This window comes from Dunckerocampus dactyliophorus, chromosome 2 (genome assembly GCF_027744805.1).
Source record: "Dunckerocampus dactyliophorus isolate RoL2022-P2 chromosome 2, RoL_Ddac_1.1, whole genome shotgun sequence".
NCBI lineage: Eukaryota > Metazoa > Chordata > Actinopteri > Syngnathiformes > Syngnathidae > Dunckerocampus > Dunckerocampus dactyliophorus.
In genome coordinates, this window is record NC_072820.1 from 40,300,070 (window position 1) to 40,320,131 (window position 20,062).

A 20,062-nucleotide genomic window follows, 5' to 3' on the forward strand; every position below is an offset into this window, starting at 1 on the left:
CCTATAGCAACCTTTGCACTCGTATTACCCAATATAGTAGATATAATCATAGAAAATAAGCCATTTAAGCCATAAATCGTGTCGTTGGAGGTTCAGAGTTGCCTTTTAGCTGCATTACAGTCCCTCGGCATTACATTTGTAATAATATGATTATGATTATGTCATTATTATGCCTGTTGTGAGATCATTTAAACCTGCAATAAAAGCCTATTGCTCCGGTGACCAAGTCTGGTGCTTGTCTCACCAAACAATTACTGACACCTAGCGACCAGGCTGTATTCAACCACAAAACAGCATGATTTATTCATTAATACATGTTTGAAAAACCGTGATGGAGTGAAGCCACAAAATTTGAACCCCGATGTGGGGAGGGACAACTGTAAACAACTTAGAAAAACTGTGATGTCGGATGAGCACTTCACTTGTTAATGAACCACCATGTGATTGAAGAGCTACAGTACGTCTTTCTGTCCACTTTCTCATGCACTCCAAATTATTATTAAAAGGTATAAGCTTTTTTTTTTGTTGTTGCTGCGAGCCGATAAAATCAGAGTCCTGGGCTACAAATACCTGTCAACATTTGCTTTTGAAAATAAGGGACATTTTCTGGAAAATCAGGTAAATTTTGGTCTTTCCAGTAGAATCTTTACCAATACTTGCCTTTTTGCACTAGATCACTGGTTCTCAAATGGGGGCACTAGTATATGTTTTTTATATGTTATATTTGTATTAATAATCCCAAAAGAGGGCACTTTTTGGTGACAATTACTGTGGTATAAGTTATCTTATATGTTTATTATGTATTTATATTTATGTACATCTTTTTCCCGTGACCCTAATGAGGATAAGTGGCATAGAAATTGGATGGATGGATGGATGGGATCTTTTTTTGTCAACCAAAAAGGCTTTTCTCTGCTTAAAGGGTACTCCATTTCCTAATATATTTACATTTTAATATTTCTTTCCACCCTGCCCTTCTCCAAACACACACTATGTCTCTCTCTCTCTTCTCTCTCTCACTGCCTATCTGGCACTGACAAGAGGTAAACAGAGGAGGCGTTCTCATTTGGTTCCTGAACTGTTGCAGCGCTCAGTGGAGCATCCCCCCCAACACACACAGACACACTTTTGTGCACACGTGTATATGCATTTGCGGACTCGTACTTGACCAAGCAAGAGGAGAGAAAAAAAAAAAAAGAGTCTTTTTGTGAAGGCAAAGAAGAGGAGCGTGTTGTTCTCCGGATCAAGCCCCCAGCTGAGAATGGAGAACACATCAAGAGAAGACAAAGACAGCTTTGGGGGGGGAGATGATGCTGAGTAAACTTTGCAGATGTTTCTAGAGGGAATTTTTAACCTTTGGACTTTCGGGGAAGGCTTGCAGAAGAGCACGCTGACGGAAAAGGTGAGAACTGGAGGGGAGTTTCTGCTTTATTGTGACTCTTTCAAAATAAAGACGGTAAATTCTTTGAAGGTGAGTTTTTTTGTGTAATTGGTTTGTCTTACAGCTCCTCACATAAATGTGAAAAGTCAGCTTCATTGTTTCACCCTTCATTATTGCTTCCCTAAGTGAGATTGTCCTGTTATTATGAGAAAATGAGTACACATTGTCATATTTTTGCCTTTATTACATATCAATGTACTGAGACCATGCCCGCTATATTACAGGCATTTGTAAAAAAAAAAAAAAGGGGGGGAAAAAGGGATCATCTAAACCAGGGGTGTACAAACTTCATCCAGCGAGGGCCAAATAGTGAAAAAAGAAAGAATGCAAGGGCCACTTTGATATTTTGCAAAGCAACACATGCACAGTAGATACGATAAGAAGTTATATATGTTTCTTTTATCGGTGAAAAAGCCTATTATTCGTATGAACTTCAGTCTTTGTGCTCTTTGTCCCATATGTTTGCATTTGGTTTTTTTTTACATTTTCAAAATATTTCAACTTTCTTCTTAAATCATCTTTGTAATTTTCTTTGTGTAATATTTTGACTTTGTTGCCATATTAGAACATTGCCCCCATTTAGTTTTGTTTATCATAATATTACAACTTTGGAATTTTTTTTTTATATATATATATTTCAACACTATGCTGCTAAAGTTACATTATTTTTCCTCATTAAGGTTCAGGTTTTTTTTTTTTGATGAAACTTTAACTTTTTTTCTGGTTAGAATATGCCATTTTTCTCTTAATATTTTGACTTTATTCTCGTAAAGTTACAGCTGTTTTCCATTTGTGCTGGGGTTATTTTTCTACATTTTCCAACCATGTAACCTTTCTTCTTGTAAATTTTCTTCTTGTAATTATGACGTTATTCCCATAATATTTTAACTTTATTCTCATAACTTAACTGTTTCTGCAACCCAAAATATGCAAAAATTACAACTTTATTTGTTGCGTTTGTTTCTCATAATGTTACGACTCTTTTTAAAAAATGGCTTTTTCTTTAATATTTCAACTTTATGCTACTAAAATTTTATTATTTTTCCCATATGTTTTTCTCTTAACATATTGACTTTATTCTTGTAAAATTACTGCTGATTTCTCCATTTTTCTATTTCTAGTTTTCTTGTAAAATTATGCTTTTAGAATGTGCCGCGGGGTCAATAAAAAAACACTCCTTCAAATGATGTCACAAATGTGTGTTGTTTTTAGGGCAGGGGTGCCCAAACTTATTTCACAGAGGACCACATAATGAAAAGTCAAAGGACAGGGGGGCCATTTTGAGATTTTTCACTTTTTCAAAAGGCTAAACAAGACGTTATATGGAGCATGCTTAGAAACAAAACTTGTACTGTATAATAAATTCTATTATTACCAATGTAGTATTGGAGTTATTAACATTTACATGATGCTTTTGGTCTCTTCTTTTGCTTTTTGTGTGTTTTTGTTTTGGTTGTTTATTTCTGCAAAGTAAAAAACAAGCTGTGGGCCGCACTTTGGACACCCCTGGTATCAAGTGATCCCAGTTCATTGTGTGCAATGATACACCTACAAGTGGTGATGTTATACATACTTACAGTATATAGTATAGTTTATACAGTAGCATGTTGTATGTCAAATATATTGTTGGAGGGGAGGCATCAGAATATGCAATTAACGTACCATAAATTCCGAACTAGAAGCCGCTACTTTTTTCACATGCTTTGAACCCTGTCGCTTATGAGCAATGATGCGGCTAAGTTATGGCTAAAACAACTACAGTTCCCATGATGCTCAGAGTGCGGATTCAGGAAGTAGTGAATTGGAGGAGTAAAGTGGACTCTAATATCACATTTTGAAGTCATATGCAGCAGTCGTTTTGATCTGACAAATGTTAAGTAGGCTTGATCAATTGTAGAATTACGACAGCTTCTGCTTGGACCGCGGCAGCTGTTGAAAAAAGCATCTCACGTCTCACTACATTGAGAACACAGAGTGTAGGCAGGATTGTAAGGTTTATAGTCTTTCAGTGTAAATAGCCCATATTGCAACGTGGACACCTGAGGCTTTTAGACAAGTGCGGCCTACATATGAACGCCTTTTTTTTTCTCTTTAAATTTGGGGGGTGCGGCTTATATTCAGGTGCTCTCAATAGTCTGGAATTTACGGTAGGTTCTTTTCAGACATCTGACTGGCTAAAAACAAGCCTGTTTGTTTCTATGTGGGGTTTCTTCTGTAAAAATGTCATTTTTGACCTGAAATAGATTTTCTTGCCACTGACCTTTGCCCTGTCTTTGACCTTCCTCTACTTGAAGGCTGGACATCGGACAGAGGGCCCTGCCAGAAGCATGGCACCGGTCCTTCCTCCCTGCTGCCATCTTTTCTTCCTCTTTTGCCTCTCTTTCCTAATTACCCAGCCTGCCCTGACTCAGGATCCATCTGTCACCATGGTAACGGCAACTGAGGACAGCCCCTTCATAGTCCCGTCCACACTGGTGAACCAGACGACTCCCAGCTATGTGGAGACAACCCAGAACCCCCTTCAAGACACTGGCTTGTCCACTCCCTCCAGTGGGGGGGATGCAGACGACGAGGATGGCCCCCCTGTTGGCGGGACGCGTTGCCAGGGCTACTACGACGTGATGGGCCAGTGGGACCCACCCTTCAACTGCAACGCCGGTGTCTTTCTGTACTGCTGCGGTACCTGCTTCTATCGCTTCTGCTGCCAGTTCCGCCAGCAGCGACTGGACCAGAGCATCTGCTCCAACTATGACACGCCCATCTGGGCCAACACTGGCAAGCCCGTGGCCACTATCACCGAGGGCCAGGGGGACCAGGAGCGAGACCGCACGCACCTCATCGTCTACATCATCTGCGGCGTGGTGGCCATCATGGTGCTGGTGGGCATTTTCACCAAGTTGGGCCTGGAGAAAAGTCGTGGAGGGGCAACCGGGGCGCCACATCCTGACCTCAACTCCAGGTAGGCGGCATGACAAAGTGTGTGTGTATTGGTAGGGTGTGCGTTATGCAACTAGAGCCAAGAGGAGGATAGGGACTATGTCAACTGTACAAAAGAGTGGACCACATATTAGCACCGCGTACTCAAACTGGAAGCTAATGTCCACTCATTTATACAGCTTTGCGAGCTCTGCCAGCATGCATATGCATGCGTTTTGGAACATTTGGAGGACGGTTGGAAAGTTGGAAATTCCCCCCCAAAAAAATGGAATAAAAGAGGCGAGAATCCAAAACACGGCAAAGATCATTTGTGACGTGACATGATTGGAATTTACAACTTACAACCAATTAAATGCATGCTAAGTTGTAGGCACACCAACATGTGCATGTGTGTGTGTGTTGTGTTCAACAATTTCTATAATAAACAGCTTGATGACAATTTGTTAACTTCATACTGATGACTAAAATAAACCCGGGGAATGCTGTCAATAGGAAAGCATCAAAAATAGCAAGGAAAGAAACCAAAACTAATCCTTACTGATTTAAGGATGTGATGTTGTGCTTTATGAGTCATCTCATTCTTAATGAGTCACTTATTTGGAGAATGACTCCACAGTAAGCTGCCTAGCTGCACATTTTGCATTTGCAACTGTTTCTAATTTTGCCATTTTCTTTGTTTTTATGTCTCTGTGTGTTTTCTTTTGCTGTCTTTTTCCACATGCTGTTGTATTTTGCCCCCTTGTACCATTTGCTTTGCTTGTAAGGATGACTTATATATGAAATAAACCAAACATTTCCAAGAACACTAATCAAGCTAGCTATCTTTGCTGCAGTAGATGTTTAAAGACGCTTTTGCTTCTTTGCCTCCGACAGGCTTTTTTAGCATCGAGTCAAATACAAAAATTGTCAGCAGATTCTGCAATGCTGAGTTCAAAAAGTGATGGGATGTCGCTCCAATTAAGACCTACAGTATACAGCATATGGACAAAAGTAAAGGGACACCTGCAGGAAGTGAAAATGGTAATAAAACATTTGGGAGGTCACCAATCGGGGCCCGGCTCACAGTCTCTGTTCTAGTGCCCTCCCAAGGTCGCGGTCGGGTCTGGAACCAATTAACTGCGATAAACGAGGGATGGCTGTATATATTAAAAACTAATTAGCTTTGTCACCTATAACACAAGGATAATATGTGGATGTTTTGTTCAACAAGCTTTGCATATATTGACTTACATGGGATTGATGTCAGCGTCTTTAATGTACAAAATGTGTCAAAGTGGAACCCCGCATCCTTCAGTCCCTGATATACATACACGTTCCAGGGGTAACCGGAGAGAGCAAACAGCACAAAACTCGTAACACCTTACAGGCTAATTTCACGTTGTTCCACGATTTGTCACAAATTCAATCACACCATGTGTCATTTTAAAAATCCATTTTCCATGTCAGACTACCACCTCCTCCTAGTCTTTTTCTTCCTGCTTCTCTTACCTCCAGGGGCCCAACCACTTGGTTTCACCCTGTCTCTCTCTTTCATTTAACCTTTCATTCATCCTCTCCCCATGCATCACACCTCCTGCCTCTCCACCTTCCATCTTCCCTTCCTGCTGGTTTCTTTGGACATTTTTGCAGAGAAACCAGACCTTTCTCCTCAGTATTCCTCAGCCTCTCTCACTGCACGAGCCCATCTCCTAACAGATTACCCCCTTTCGTTGAGATTAAACCAATTTCTCCAAGATTACAGTTTTCCCGTCTCTGGCCTGCTGTCTGCGCGCTCATTTAGTATTTAAGCATGTTGACAGAAATCCCTGCTTCCTAAGGCTACATGTTCTATAGCTCAGCACTTCAGAGAGGTAAAAATTATGAATACAGAATGTACATATAACCACCGCCTACAAAAACATAAATGCGCTGTCATACTGTCTTACTTGCTTTTATTTAAGACTACTGTCATGTTCCACTGCCGTCTTTAGTGTTTCGCGCTGCATCGCACACTGCTCTGCACGCAGACGATGATTAACACTCTCAAAATCCCAGCGGTTTTTCCTCAATCAGCTTTGGAAATGAAAATCCAAAGTGATCATCCGCTTAGATTGAACACGCAGACACACCTTCTAGCACGTTCCCAGCTGAAATTAGCATCCGTGTGCCGAACAAATCCTACGCCAGTAAACGGGGAGCATGTCATCTTGGGGCCTGTCATATGGAAAAAAGTACACACAGTATATCAGGGCTGTCAAATGGTTAGCATTTTTAATCAGAATAATAACAGTTTTCAATTGAATTAATAATGATTAATCGCCATTTTACAGCTATGTCTGAAATATGCTCATTTGTACAGTTTTTTTTTTCATTTTTTTAAAAGAAGGAAAGATTTTCATTAAAAGAAAGATAAATGACAAGACAGGACAAGACTGGACTATATGTATTTGTATTTATTAGCTAAAAAGCTAAAAAGATAGCACACGTGTCTGAAAATCTATTTGCATAACATTTTTAATAGTAGCAGAACATTTGAATCACTCTTCAACCGTGTTATTATGAGCAATGAGGGGTTGCATTCCAAGACGCCATGTCATTTCATTTTTATTTACATGTTTTGTGTGTATTTTGATCCAATCATTGTTCTTTTTTGTCTTTCTGTTTATTTCGACCACACATACACGCATAATAAAGATGTTGTTGGGATGTTCAGAGTTAGGGGTGTCCGTGAATGCACCTCAAGAATAAGGAAGTGCTGTTCCCCGGACAAACGGGTAGACGTGTTTGGGAGTTGGGGATACATATATGGTGTTGGAATTGCACAGCTGCTGATGTGTTCAGGTCAGAATAAAGTAATAAAAGAGCGTCAGACTCTGTGTGACTCTGTGGGGGCGCTACACTGTGCCTCCGTCTGTCATCATAACAAAGAGGTGTGGTTTGCCATGATACGCATGCGTAAATTATGCTAAAAGTTTGAACGTAATTAACAAAATAAATTACTTACCGCCAGTAGCGCATTATGTTTGACACCCTTATATATATATACTGTATATAAATGTCCAAATAAAATATATATATTAGGGCTGTCCGTCAATTAAAATATGTAATCACAATTAATCGCATTTGACGATAGTTAACTCATAATTAATCACAATTAATTACAGATTAAAAAGTTCTTATCTATAATAAATAGGGATGTAAATCTCTTTGTGGTAAACATACGCATGTAGATGCACGAAAAAATTGAAAAACAAACGATTTGATACGACTCAATACAGTGCACAAACGATATGATTCGATACGATTCAACGGTTACATTTGTTGATGTAGTCATTAATCTTACATTATAAAATAAAGAAGCCAGTTCTATAAAAGTAGCATTCTTACAGTATTTTCAAATGTGCAAAAGAGCACAGCATATGCCCCAACGACGCTAAATGAACAGGACTGATGACTCAGCCGCAAATGAATGGAACAGAATATAGTACGCCATGGAGCAGAAAGTCCGCCCTGATGGTGAGCAAGAGAAGTGGGTGGGGCTAGGCGCTCAACAATGTACATCACGTGTCAAACTCAGGCCCAGTGAACAAATCCGGCCCGCGCTGCAATTTCTTCCGACCCGCGGAACCGTTATAGCATTATAGCAATAGCATTGGGTTGGCGCACCTTACGGACCTTATCAAACAAAGTGCTTACAGCGATATGCGTAATTAAGCAACTCCTCCGGTATAAACTACTCCTCTGACATCTTAATTTTAAAAGTGGAAACAATACTGTGTATAGCACGAAATTCACAACTATTCCTAATACGGTTGCTAGATTCAGACCAAAAGTCAAAATAATTGAACTGTACACGACTGAAAATGGCAGCACTTAAACTATTGTACCCTGTGTGTACAAAATAACACCTTAAAGAGGCATAAGACAGTCAAAAGTGACAGCAAATCATGCTGGGAAATGCATAGTCTGCCCATTCCACAGCTGCAAACATCTCACGGATTGTGATGTTTTTGTGTTGTTATAAAATATAAAATACTGTAGCTTGTGCCTGGACATTGAGAGAATGACAAAGAGGTAAAAATCACTTTATTGAAACGAACAACCACATCAAAACGACCATCGTCATATATCCGCAGACTATCGGGAAGTAGAAATTTCAAGCAGGAATGAACAGACACAAAAAAATGCACATTTCCTCAACTCCGATGTAAAACAAAATGTCAATCCACACAAGTGAAGTTTTTAGAAAATTTTACACTCCTGATCAAAATCTTAACACAAGTTGAAAAATTGCTAGAATTTGCACTTTTCACATTTGGATCTTAATGAGGTTTTAAGTAGAGCTACAATATGCAAAAGCAAGAAGGGGGACTGAGACAAAAAGCACTTTGGAACTTGTAATTTAAACAAAAAAAAAATTAAATAGGTTGTTTATCACCTGATCAAAAAAGCCAAAATCTGCTCAAAATTGTCATTGTCTGTCAGGCATTCACACTGTCATGCCCTCCTGATGGCTAAAGCTAAGAAGCTTTGTCTTTTTGAATGTGGTCGGATTGTCGAGCTGCTTAAGCAAGGTCTCTCGCAGCGTGCCATTGCTGCTGAGGTTGGGAGCAGTAAGACAGTCATTCTAACATTTTTTGAAAGATCCTGAGCATTATGGAACAAAAAAGTCAAGTGGTAGACCCAAAAAAATCACACTTGTGCTGAACCGGAGGATCCGATTGGCTTTCCATCAAGACACAGGGCGGTCTTCCACCCACATTAAGGCTAATTAAGGGTTTAAAAAACAAAAAACAAATTGAAAGACCTCGTCTCTTTCAACACCACAAAACTGCCCATTTAGACTTTGCCAGGGAGCATCAAACATGGGACATTGAAAGGTGGAAAAAAGTTGTATTCTCTGATGAGAAAAAATGTAACCTTGACGGTCCAGATGGCTTCCAACGTTACTGGCATGACAAGGAGATCCCACCTGAGATGTTTTCTACCCGGCACAGTGGAGGGGGGGGTCCATCATGATCTAGGGTGCTTTTTCATTAAGTGGAACACTGGAACTTCAGGTGGTGCAGGGTTGTCAAACGGCAGCTGCTTACATGCAGATGTTGCAGCGGGCATCCCTCATGACTGAGGGTCCTCGTCTGTGTGGTAACAGCTGGGTTTTTCAACAGGACAACACTGCAGTTCATAATGCTCGCTTGACCAAGGACTTCTTCAGGGAGAATAACATGACTCTTTTGGACCATCCTGCATGTTCCCCTCATTTAAATCCCATAGAGAACATTTGAGGAAGGATGGCAAGGGAAGTTTATAAAAATGGCCATCAGTTCCAGACAGTTGATGCCCTTTGTGAAGCCATCTTCACCACTTGGAGCAATGTTCCCACTCACCTCCTGGAAACGACAAACCAATTTTTGAAGTGATTAACAAGAACGGTGGAGCTTCTCATTACTGAGTCCTACTGAGAACATTTTTTCTTCTGGTTTGGAGAGTTTTTTTGTTCTTTTTTGAACGATGGTATTAAACTTTTGATCAGCTGATGAACAGCCTATTACAGTTTAATTGTTGTTTTCAATAAATTACTTTTTCAAAGTGCTTTTTGTCTCACTCCCCCTTCTTGCTTTTGCATATTGTAGCTCTACTTAAATCCTCATTAAGATCCAAATGTGCAAAATGCAAATTCTAGCAATTTTTCAGCTGGTCTTGGTCCTGGTTTTGATCAGGAGCGTATACAGTCATGGAAAAATGTTTAGACCACCCTTGTTTCTTCAGTTTCTTGTTCATTTTAATGCCTGATACAACTAAGTGCACCTTTGTTTGGACAAATATAACAATAACAAAAATAGCTCAAAAGAGTTACATTTTTTGGCAGTGCAATGCTATAGCTATTCATGTAAGAACTTCAGTGATCGTGGTTATTATCAAGAAAACCATGGAAGTTGCTAGATATCAGCTCTTCAATTCAACTCTTACTATGAATGTTAACCACTGATTAACCACTGATTTATAGTAGAACTAACAAGGAGAATGATAGTGATGGCATTCAGGTTGCATGAGCATGGTTCACGTCACCAGGATAGTCACTAGGTGAGATGTGTTGCAATATAAGGTCTAAAGTGTGAGAATCCAGCATAGGTCACACCCTACAAGCATGTGTGCGTGTGTCCACGTCCAAATATGGGTCAGTGTATGCATTCATGTGCGTGTGTGTGTGTGCCTGGCAAGTCCTAATGAGAAGATCGATCTTCAAATCCAGTGTTTTACTCTGGGTGTGTTTTCTGTGACACACACATGGATCTACTGTATATTTTTGACTGGCATTGCATGAATGTGTGTGTGTCAACAAGTGCAGTAGGCTTGTTTGCCATCATGTTATGTAATGAAGGGCACAGTCACTCCGGGTGGTTGACTGCTGTCACTTGATTGAAGTCAGACAGATAAGCACAACTCAATACAGTGTGGACATATAGCACATATGGACGTGTGTGACTTTGACACGCAGCTTGAGTGTCACCACTGTTGTAACCGGAATGAGCGCTGTCGAATAAAAGAGCAAGTATGTCCAAATTCTGTGAGTATTATTCATAGGCTTTTATTATTCAGAAGTCACAAGTAAATGTCCACGCAATGGTTACTTTCGCTTTTCACCTGCGTCGACAACCCTCTATGTCGACATCAGTCAGCCAGTCCGAGGGGCGTTGAGATGAGCGGGTTCCACAGTATAAAAAAGGCTTTATCAGTAGTTTGATGATGATAATACGTCACTTTTTTTTACAACGCTTGATGGCTTGTCAGTAAGTAGGACACCCATGCTCATGTATCACATCATTCAGTCTAGCTCTGGAACTGCTGATCCCTTCATAAATTATACAAAGTCGACTTGGCTCTATAAAAATGGCAAAGTTTCAAACAAAAGACCACATGCCATGAATATGAGGAGTTTCAAATGTAGTCTTTAGTAGTTGCAAATGCAGTTTGTGCAGATGCAGCCATTAAATGACATTAGTGACAGCGGAGAAGTTGTTGAACAGACAACAGGATCACATGAGCGAGAGCAAATCCAGACCTGACTCATGCGCTGTGCTATTGACAGACAGCAACTCGACACATTTATTGACACACAGTCTGCGGCCACGTGGTTCGTCTCAATGTGGCTGTTTGTCATCAAGTTTTTGGATCGTGCGCTCGATTAAAGCCTTCATTGGATTCTTTGTCAAACACATTTTAAAGTTCAACTTTCAGGAAGCACAAATCATGATGTGTTTCTCATTTTGCCATTGTGTCGTTATGTTTATTGCTCATTTTGATGCGCTTTCGGTGTAGTGCGAAGGAGAGGGACCAGCATTGAAAGCAAAAGTAAAGCCAGCAATGAAACATGACAGCATCTTTCTATTCGTGGAAAAAAGCTTATCATCATTCAATCAAACCGTTAGAGGCTGTGTGTTTGCAGAGGACGAGTGGGATGGGTAAGCCAACACCACCTTCAAGACGTACATCATGGCCAACACAGGCCTGACTTTTCCCCCCTGTGTCTGTCATGATGTTATATTCATCTTTATTGAGGTGGACAAAATCCCTTTATTAGAATGGCACACATTATTTGTTGTTTACATACCGTAGTTATCAAATCATGCCAGGCCTGACTGTGAAGGATCAATAATTATTATGTAAGTGTAAGTAGAGGTATCCTGATCCGATATTGGTATCGGATATTGGGACAATATCAGCAAAAAATGAGAATCGCATTGTATAGCCAATTCCAAACTCCGCCCCAGCACCCCAGCAAGTCTATCTAGCAGCGGCCCGATAGAGCCCACATGATCACAACAACAGCATATGTTAACGTATTAAAAAGCATGGTGTAGGAGTGATGTCGGCCGCGTGTATTTTTATTAAAGTCCGAAAAAGATGTTGCAGCTGAGTGTAACACTTGTCATGCACAAGTATCCCGTGATGGCACAAGAACCGGGGAAGTTTAATACAACCAAACACATTCAATTTAAAGCAGCATTACACGGGGAACTCCCATGGGACGACAAGACGTCATTAGCTAGAAGAGAATAACAAAAAATGTAAACTTTCAGTCACCTTCAGTTTATGTTTCTTATATTGTACATCATATAAGCCTTATATGATTTACTTTCTCTTATATAATGAAAGTGGCCACTTTTGCATACTTGGTTTCACTGTCTGACGCATTACATACAAGTTTCAAACAAAAGAGATACAAACTTATAAGATTTATATATATCTTTTCCAATTCTACATTTGATCAAAGTTACTTAAGATTTGTCAGATCAAAACACGCTCGCTGTATAAGAATCCATTTGGGAAACGTGCTGCTTTCTGTTTCCGCACTCTTTAGCATAAACATAAAACGAATCGACTGCCATCTATTTTCATGTATCTTTCCATAACTACACGTCAACATAAATGATTACTAGCAGCTGCAACTGCCGTCATTATTTGAACTTTTATCGTTTTTAGTTTTTGTTTCCATTTGTGGAAAAAAAGTTCAACAGTTAAAAGCATCGTGCTTAGGTCATGCATGCAAACTTATACAAGATTTCAAAATGTACCTGCATTGCTTTGTGACTCAGTTAAATAAAATAGCTCATAAGAGTTTTGGCAGTACAATGCTATAGCTATTCATGTAAGAACTTAAGTGATTTTGGTTATTTTTAAGAAAACCATGGTAGTTGCTAGATATCACCTCTTAAATTGAACTCTTATGAGCTATATTTGTTATCATCATTATATTTGTCCAAACAAATGTAGCTTTAGTTGTACCAGGCATTCAAATGGACCAATAAACTGAAGAAACAAGGGTGGTCTAATCACTCACTCAACCGATGCATGTCTCCACAATCGATTCATCTAAAGATTTATGGCTGATTATTATCGATACAGGATTCTTTTACCAGCGAATTGGAATCGTTTGCTCCCAAAAACCCGATATCCGGTTTATCGTTCACATTCCTAAAAACCACAAAGTGATCACCTCTTGTCAATTGTCCACTCTCTTTAAAACGAACTGATCTTCAAACTGTGATGAACTATGTTGTAGCTGCTGATGTAGATAGGCTTGAACTCATTTTCCTCAATGAACGACAACTTTACTCGTGAAAATTTCTAGATTCGTGATGAGCTTTGTCTCTCTTCTCTGTCACTGCCCTTAATGCCTCCATCTAGTTTCCACAGAAAAGAAAGACAAGACTCCAGGCAAATCATTCGAATGTGAACTTTAAACTGCTGCCATGAGAGAAAAAGTTATTTTTTTTTAAAAAAAGAGAGTTTTCACAGAGTTTCCGTCTGATTCTCTCCTCCATCCTTCCTCGCTTGCGTTTACCTCCGGGGTGGAGCTGTCACTCTTTATCACCCCTCACCTGTCACCAGTACTGGTTCAAGTGAATGTATTTATGCTAAGTTTGTACACAAATGTTGCATGTGGGCAAACCATTCCTTCCAATCAGTTACATTTAAATTGACAACTGCACGTCAGATATGACAATTTGATTCCTCCAGCTGCATTATCTTGCTCTCTCTTCCTCTGTTTGCTCCTCTTCACTCGGCCCCCAAAACACATAAATGTGGGTCAGCACTTTTTTCTGTGTTTATCTCTGTGGTTTGGCGGGTTTCAAAGCGATGGAGAATGCTTGACATCAGAAAGATTGCCGGCTTTTTATATTGTTATCTTAGGGGCTGCTATTTCAACTTTTCTTTAACAACAGTAAAAAAGTTTTAGTCTTACTGACAAGTTCATATAACTGTGAACGGCCTCTGCCTAAATGCCAAATATTGAACCAACAAATGTATAAACTATGATTACAAATTTGACTCAGATTAATCTGTTTTTTTTTAAATTAATTAATCATGATTAATCACCATTAGCCACTATGTCTGAAATATGCCCATTTTTACTGTATTTAATTAACAGAAAGACAAACGACAGGACAGGATTATATATATTTGGATGTATTAACAACTCCAAATGAACTGAATATGTCAATCAAGCTAAAAGATACCACACAAGTCCAACACTAGTCTCTTTAACAGTAGCAAAACATTTGAATCACACTTTAAAGCGTGTTATTATGACCAATGAGGGGTTGCTTTCAGTGTATTTTGCATCATACTTAAATGAAGCAAATTGTACATTTGAATTAAGAGCTACCAAGTGAGTGATGAGAATATCCACTTCATGTTTTTCTGTATCTTCCTGTTTATTTACACACACAAACACATGCATTATAAAACCGTTTTTGTGGTGTTCGGAGTGTCCCTGAATGCATCTCGGATTCTTGTCATGACAATGAGGAAGTGTCGTTCCCAGGATGAACGGACTTGAGACGTGTGTGAGCTGGAGGTACATACGGTATATGGTGTTGTTGATGCGTTCAGGTCAGAATGAAGTTAGAAAACAGCATCTGTGTGACTGTGTGGGGACGCTGCCTCGAAGCACAGTGGAGAACTCCGTCTGCCGTCAGAGAGGCCTGCTTGCTCTGGTGCGCATGCGTTAATTACACACAAAAAATTAACTTAATTAATGAAATAAATTAATGACCGCCAGTAATGCGTTATTTTTGACCTAATATGAACTCATTTAGAAAAATATTTAACAGTGATCCAATCCACCTATGATAATATAGCTTCAATACACCAAATCCACTACTCCCACCAACAGTTTTATGATATTGAATGGGACTCTGGACTCAGATCAAAATGAATTTTTATGTATATTTTTTGTGAGACAAAAAAGCACCGTAAAAAACTAGGAATGGCTGATAACATTGGCCGATATTGGTGTAAAAATGAGACATCGGTTTATTGGTATCAGTTTTTCTGCAACAAGCTTGCGAGTTCAGTATGTCTCTAGTCTGGAGTTTTTACCTTGGATGTTATATATTCATTTTGCAAAGATTGTAAAGCGTTGCGAGGGGGGAGTAAAGCGTCTTCCTTTAATACAATATGACACCTGAAGAAGAATCACTCGGAGTCATATGCAACCGATGCAAGCGACTGACGTTGATGTGCTGAATGAGCCCAGTTTATAATGTCATTGATTGTATTAGTCCAGTGTTTCATCCTCTGCAGTTTACTTTGTTCCCATATTGACGCTTGGGGCGCATAGAAATGTATAGCTTTGCAAATTATATCCTTGCCAGCATTATTTGATTGGATTCTTATTTGTGAATTTATTCAGGCTAACCTGTCTTACTTGTTGACGGGACAACATATTATTTCAGTTGACTACTGGATTTCAAAGTCCAAGTCGAGTTGCAAGTCTTTGGCGATACTGCCAAGTCGATCCAAAGTCATCAACACTGAGTGTCGCGTGACTCCGGTCCACACCTCTGACAAGAGGTGACCTGACATTCGTTTGAGGGAAGAGCTGCTGCCTATATCGGTATCGGTTGATATCAGTATGGGTAAGTGCTGGGCAATAATGGTATAACGATAAGGAAGCTAATGAGCATTTTCATAAAAAAACACTTAACTGCTACACATAGTCACAGAAAAATGTATACTACTGCAATCTAATTATTGTGAAAAAACGTTTACAGATTGCTTTCTATTGGGCCCTGATGGTTGTATGCAAACATCATAGAACCAACTTTCCTCATTTTTTCAGATATGCTCGGCTCTACTAGATATAAACATGCTAGCGTAAAAGGGGTCTCCATCTCACAGCTAAACAAAAAGCCTGGCGGTTACGTGTTAAACTCACCATATGTGTCACCATTAATCCTGTTTGTTACGCACAACAGCTCCACGTTGCGTTTACACACTCAGCATCAGACGCGCATGTCAGAACTTGTTGGCTCCATCTTTCTTACCATAATAAAGTTGAGCAATTCCATTTGAATATAGGTTTCAAATCTGTCTCGGTGGTGCTTCTGATGACGTGAGCACAGCAACGCAAAATGACTTTAATCCACATTTCTCTGGATTTTACATCTTAAATCGATGTAACACGAAGCTAATTCATTCATGTCTAAAATGATTCATATTAGTCTTTACTTTATCAGTGATCGCCAGTGAGATCAATCCTTTTTTACTGAAAAGACAGAGTGACGACAGAGGCGAACTAAAGTGACAGCGATACTTGCCTGGGTCACTTTGGGTTTTCAGCGAAGCATTATCTCAAAGTGTTGTTTTTGGAGATAATCTGCACGCTGTCAAGCAAAATTTGGTCAAGATGAGCAGCATAAGTCGGTTACTGGACTGACCATGTCAACTCTGCCATCTCTGATCAGTCAGTGTAACTTTAAAGCCACAGAGATGAAATAATATGCCGGCAAAACTACAATGCCAAGTGTATGACGGACACACACACACACACACACACACACACACACATATACGGACAGGATGTACATGTATAGGCACGCCACAGTGCACGCTTGACATTTTAATTAAGGCAATCAATAAAGTCTCGCTACAGAGAGACTATAGTATCGGCTGTTGCCAATCAGTGTCTGTGTTCTGATGCAGCACGACCAGTTATTGATTCTGACAGCAAATTAATGAAGTCTCCATGTGATTAGAGCGTGCAGATGTGGTTGATCCCGTATAGCTGTCAGCCATGTTGTTGCATAACATGTGAAGCCTACACACGGAATATAAACTGTGCTTTTCTAAAAGGTCAGATTGGGCTTGTGCTATGACATGCACTTTATGGCGACTCTTTAATAGGGCTGTCAAATGATTACCATTTTAATCAGATTAATCAAAGTTTTCAAACGAATTAATCATGACTAATCACTATGTTACCTTATATTACCTTATTATCCTATGCATTATAAACTAGCACGGAGTACATTTGGAATTGATATTGCAATTGATGTGAAACGGATGGGGGGTGGGATTAAATAAAATTAGCTTTTTCCTACTCCTTTTTGGACATGTAGAACTGTGAATTGTACTATGTGATGTATTTCAATGTAACTTGTATGCATGTTTAAAATAGATTAAACCATTACCATTACCATGTCTGAAATATGCCCACTTTTACTGTATTTTATTGAAAGAAGGATAAATGACAGGGCAGAATTATATATATATATATATATTTGTACGTATGTATTAGCAGTACCAAATTAACTTAAAATTTAAATCAAGCGAAGAGATGGCGCACATGTCTGAAAATCTATTTACCTATCACTGGTTTCTTTAATAGCATATTTGAATCAGACTTTTAACTGTGTTATTATGAGCAATGAGGAGTTGCGTTCAAAGACACACGTCATTTAAGATGCATTCACATGTTTTGAGTGAATTTTTGGGGATTTCCGAACACACTTAAATGCAGCAAATTCTACTTGCTCATTAAGAGTTACAAAGTGAGTGATAAGAATATCCACTTATTGATATTCATTGCATTTCTGTTTATTTAGACCACACATACACGCATAAGGACTTTGTGATGTTCGGAGTGTCAGTGAACGCATCTCGTGGTCTGTCTTGACAATGAGGAAGTGCCGTTGCAATGAATGGACTAGAGACGTGTGTTTGGAATAGGATATCCATATATGGTGTTGGAATTGCACTGCTGTTGATGTGTCCAGGTAAGAATAAAGTTATAAAAGAGTGCCAGACACTGTGTGACTCTGTGGGGAGCTACACTGTGCCGCCGTCTGTTGTCATAAAAGAGAGCCGTGGCTTGCCATGATTCGTGTGTGTTAATTACGCTGAAAAATGTCACGTAATTAATGAAATATATTAGTTACCACCGCTAACGCGCTATTTTTGCCAGCCCTACTTTTTAACAGAATTTTCTAGTGTTGTTAAAAACTATTTAAATATGTTTTATATTAGCTGATATTAAGATTACATTGAGTCCCTAAGAATTTACCTTTTAGATCAGGGGTCGGCAACCCGCCACATGTGGTTCTTTAACCTACTTGTCGTGGCTCCCTTCGCCCCCCTACCGTCCTCTACCTCCCTTAGAGGACGTGCATTTTCAAAAAGAACGTGAAATGTCCAACTCATCGCAAGTCCGTGAATGCATCTAAAATAAGACGTTCACAGATGGAGAATACATGAAAGAATCGTTCATAAAAATATCAGAGCACCTGTTCTTCGAATTAAACAGGAAACAGGAAATGGTTCCGAAAATGAAAGAATGCCCCTCTCTGCAAAGACAGTCAAGAACAGCACCAAACTGAATGGTTACTGATGACAATTCAGCGCAGATGTAAACGGTACTGCGCAAACAACGGTGATACGTGAACTCTGATGGACTTTTTTTTAATGTTAAAGTTGGCCGTATTTTGTTTTAATTTTACACAAATATGGGAACCACTCAAAAAAGGTTTACAAAGCTACAGTAAGTGTTGTATTTCAGAGTAGGCCTACACACTTGTGTTTGTTGAATTTTGTTGTTGTAACAGGTAACATTAAAAAAAAAATGATCATTTTTACAAGTTTATAAGCTGTGTAATGTTTTGCAGCTCCAGACTTTTACTGGAGGAGGAGCCAAAATGGCTCTTTTGATGGTAAAGGTTGCCGACCCCCGTTTTAGACCACTACTGAAAGGTGTCCTGCTGGTTGAGCTTTGTTAGGGGACTAAAAGTGGCCCAATACAATGTCAGCATCTAAAGTGATTAATATCTCATTTGCAAATACCACATGCTAACTACAGTATTTGTGTCGCCCAGTGAGTCCTAATCTTCTAATCAGCCCACAGCACTGCCATTCTCCCTCTTTCAAAAGCACCCCCACGAAAGTAGCATGAAGCTGAGCCAATGCTCCATAAACACTGCATGGCTCGGGGACAGGTGCGGTTTTTGTTGAAGATTAAAAGTCCAAATCAGCAAGTTGTCTGAGCAGCGAGCCAAGAGAGAGATGCGCGTGGTGGCCCGCGGCTCTGCATGGCAATGAGTCAGAGAGGGGATGAAGAGACGGAGACTAACGGTATGCTTTAAAGAGGAGGAAGATGGAGGGGAAAAGACAGATTTGGGACCGGGTTTAGTTCTGGGGAGGAAGCGGGTAGAGGGACAAGTATAAGTGCTTTTGTTGCGCCAATGCAAATGTTTACAATGGGGTTGTTTTGCCTCATAATTGAATCAAGTCTTTCAGTCGCACAAAAGGATTCACAGTAAGATGATTAAGATCGGAATTGATTTGAATGAATGAATATAATGTGCTTATGTACAAAGAGGGAGGGCGATCAAATGGGCTCGCATTTGATCTTATTTGTACATGAGTTGGTCATTTACTGCATTTTATTATCAACCATGGCTAACACTAAAGCAGGGGTGCCCAAACTTTCAATACTAAAAAGCAAAGGAAGCAGGGGGCCACTTTGATATTTCTATGTATTTTTTTATTTTGTAAAAAGTTTTTTAAGAAATGTATATTAGGGCTGTCAAAAATATCGGTTAACGGTTCATTTTTTTCATCAATTACGGAAAAAAATGTTTTCCGTAATTACGCATCATGGATGGAGGCACAGTGCAGCGCCCCCACAGAGTCACACAGAGGCTGACGCTCTTTTATAACATCATTCTGACCTGACAACATCTCCTACTCCAAACCAACACGTCTCTAGTCCATTTGTCATTGCAACGACACTTCCTCGACCGCGAGATGCATTTATGGACACTCCAAACATCATAAATAAGCAGAAATGCAAAGAAAAACAATATGTGGCTATTCTTGGCACTCACTTTGTAACTCTTAATGCGGAAGTACAATTTGCTGCAT

General features: G+C 39.6%; 1 protein-coding gene across 5 annotated transcripts in view; it reads left to right on the plus strand.

Moving 5' to 3' along the window:
• The first annotated feature begins 1,078 nt into the window (after nt 1-1,078).
• shisa8b (shisa family member 8b) overlaps nt 1,079-20,062 on the plus strand; it is a 49,910-nt gene continuing 30,926 nt past the window's right edge. For 4 of the 5 annotated variants that reach the window (XM_054763263.1, XM_054763290.1, XM_054763273.1 and 1 more), the window contains exons 1-2: nt 1,079-1,471; nt 3,736-4,400. In XM_054763263.1, the coding sequence (XP_054619238.1) occupies nt 1,331-1,471; nt 3,736-4,400 (806 nt within the window). In that variant the 5' untranslated portion in view covers nt 1,079-1,330. The remainder of the gene's footprint in view (nt 1,472-3,735; nt 4,401-20,062) is intronic. The other variant, XM_054763281.1, reaches the window with a different exon arrangement.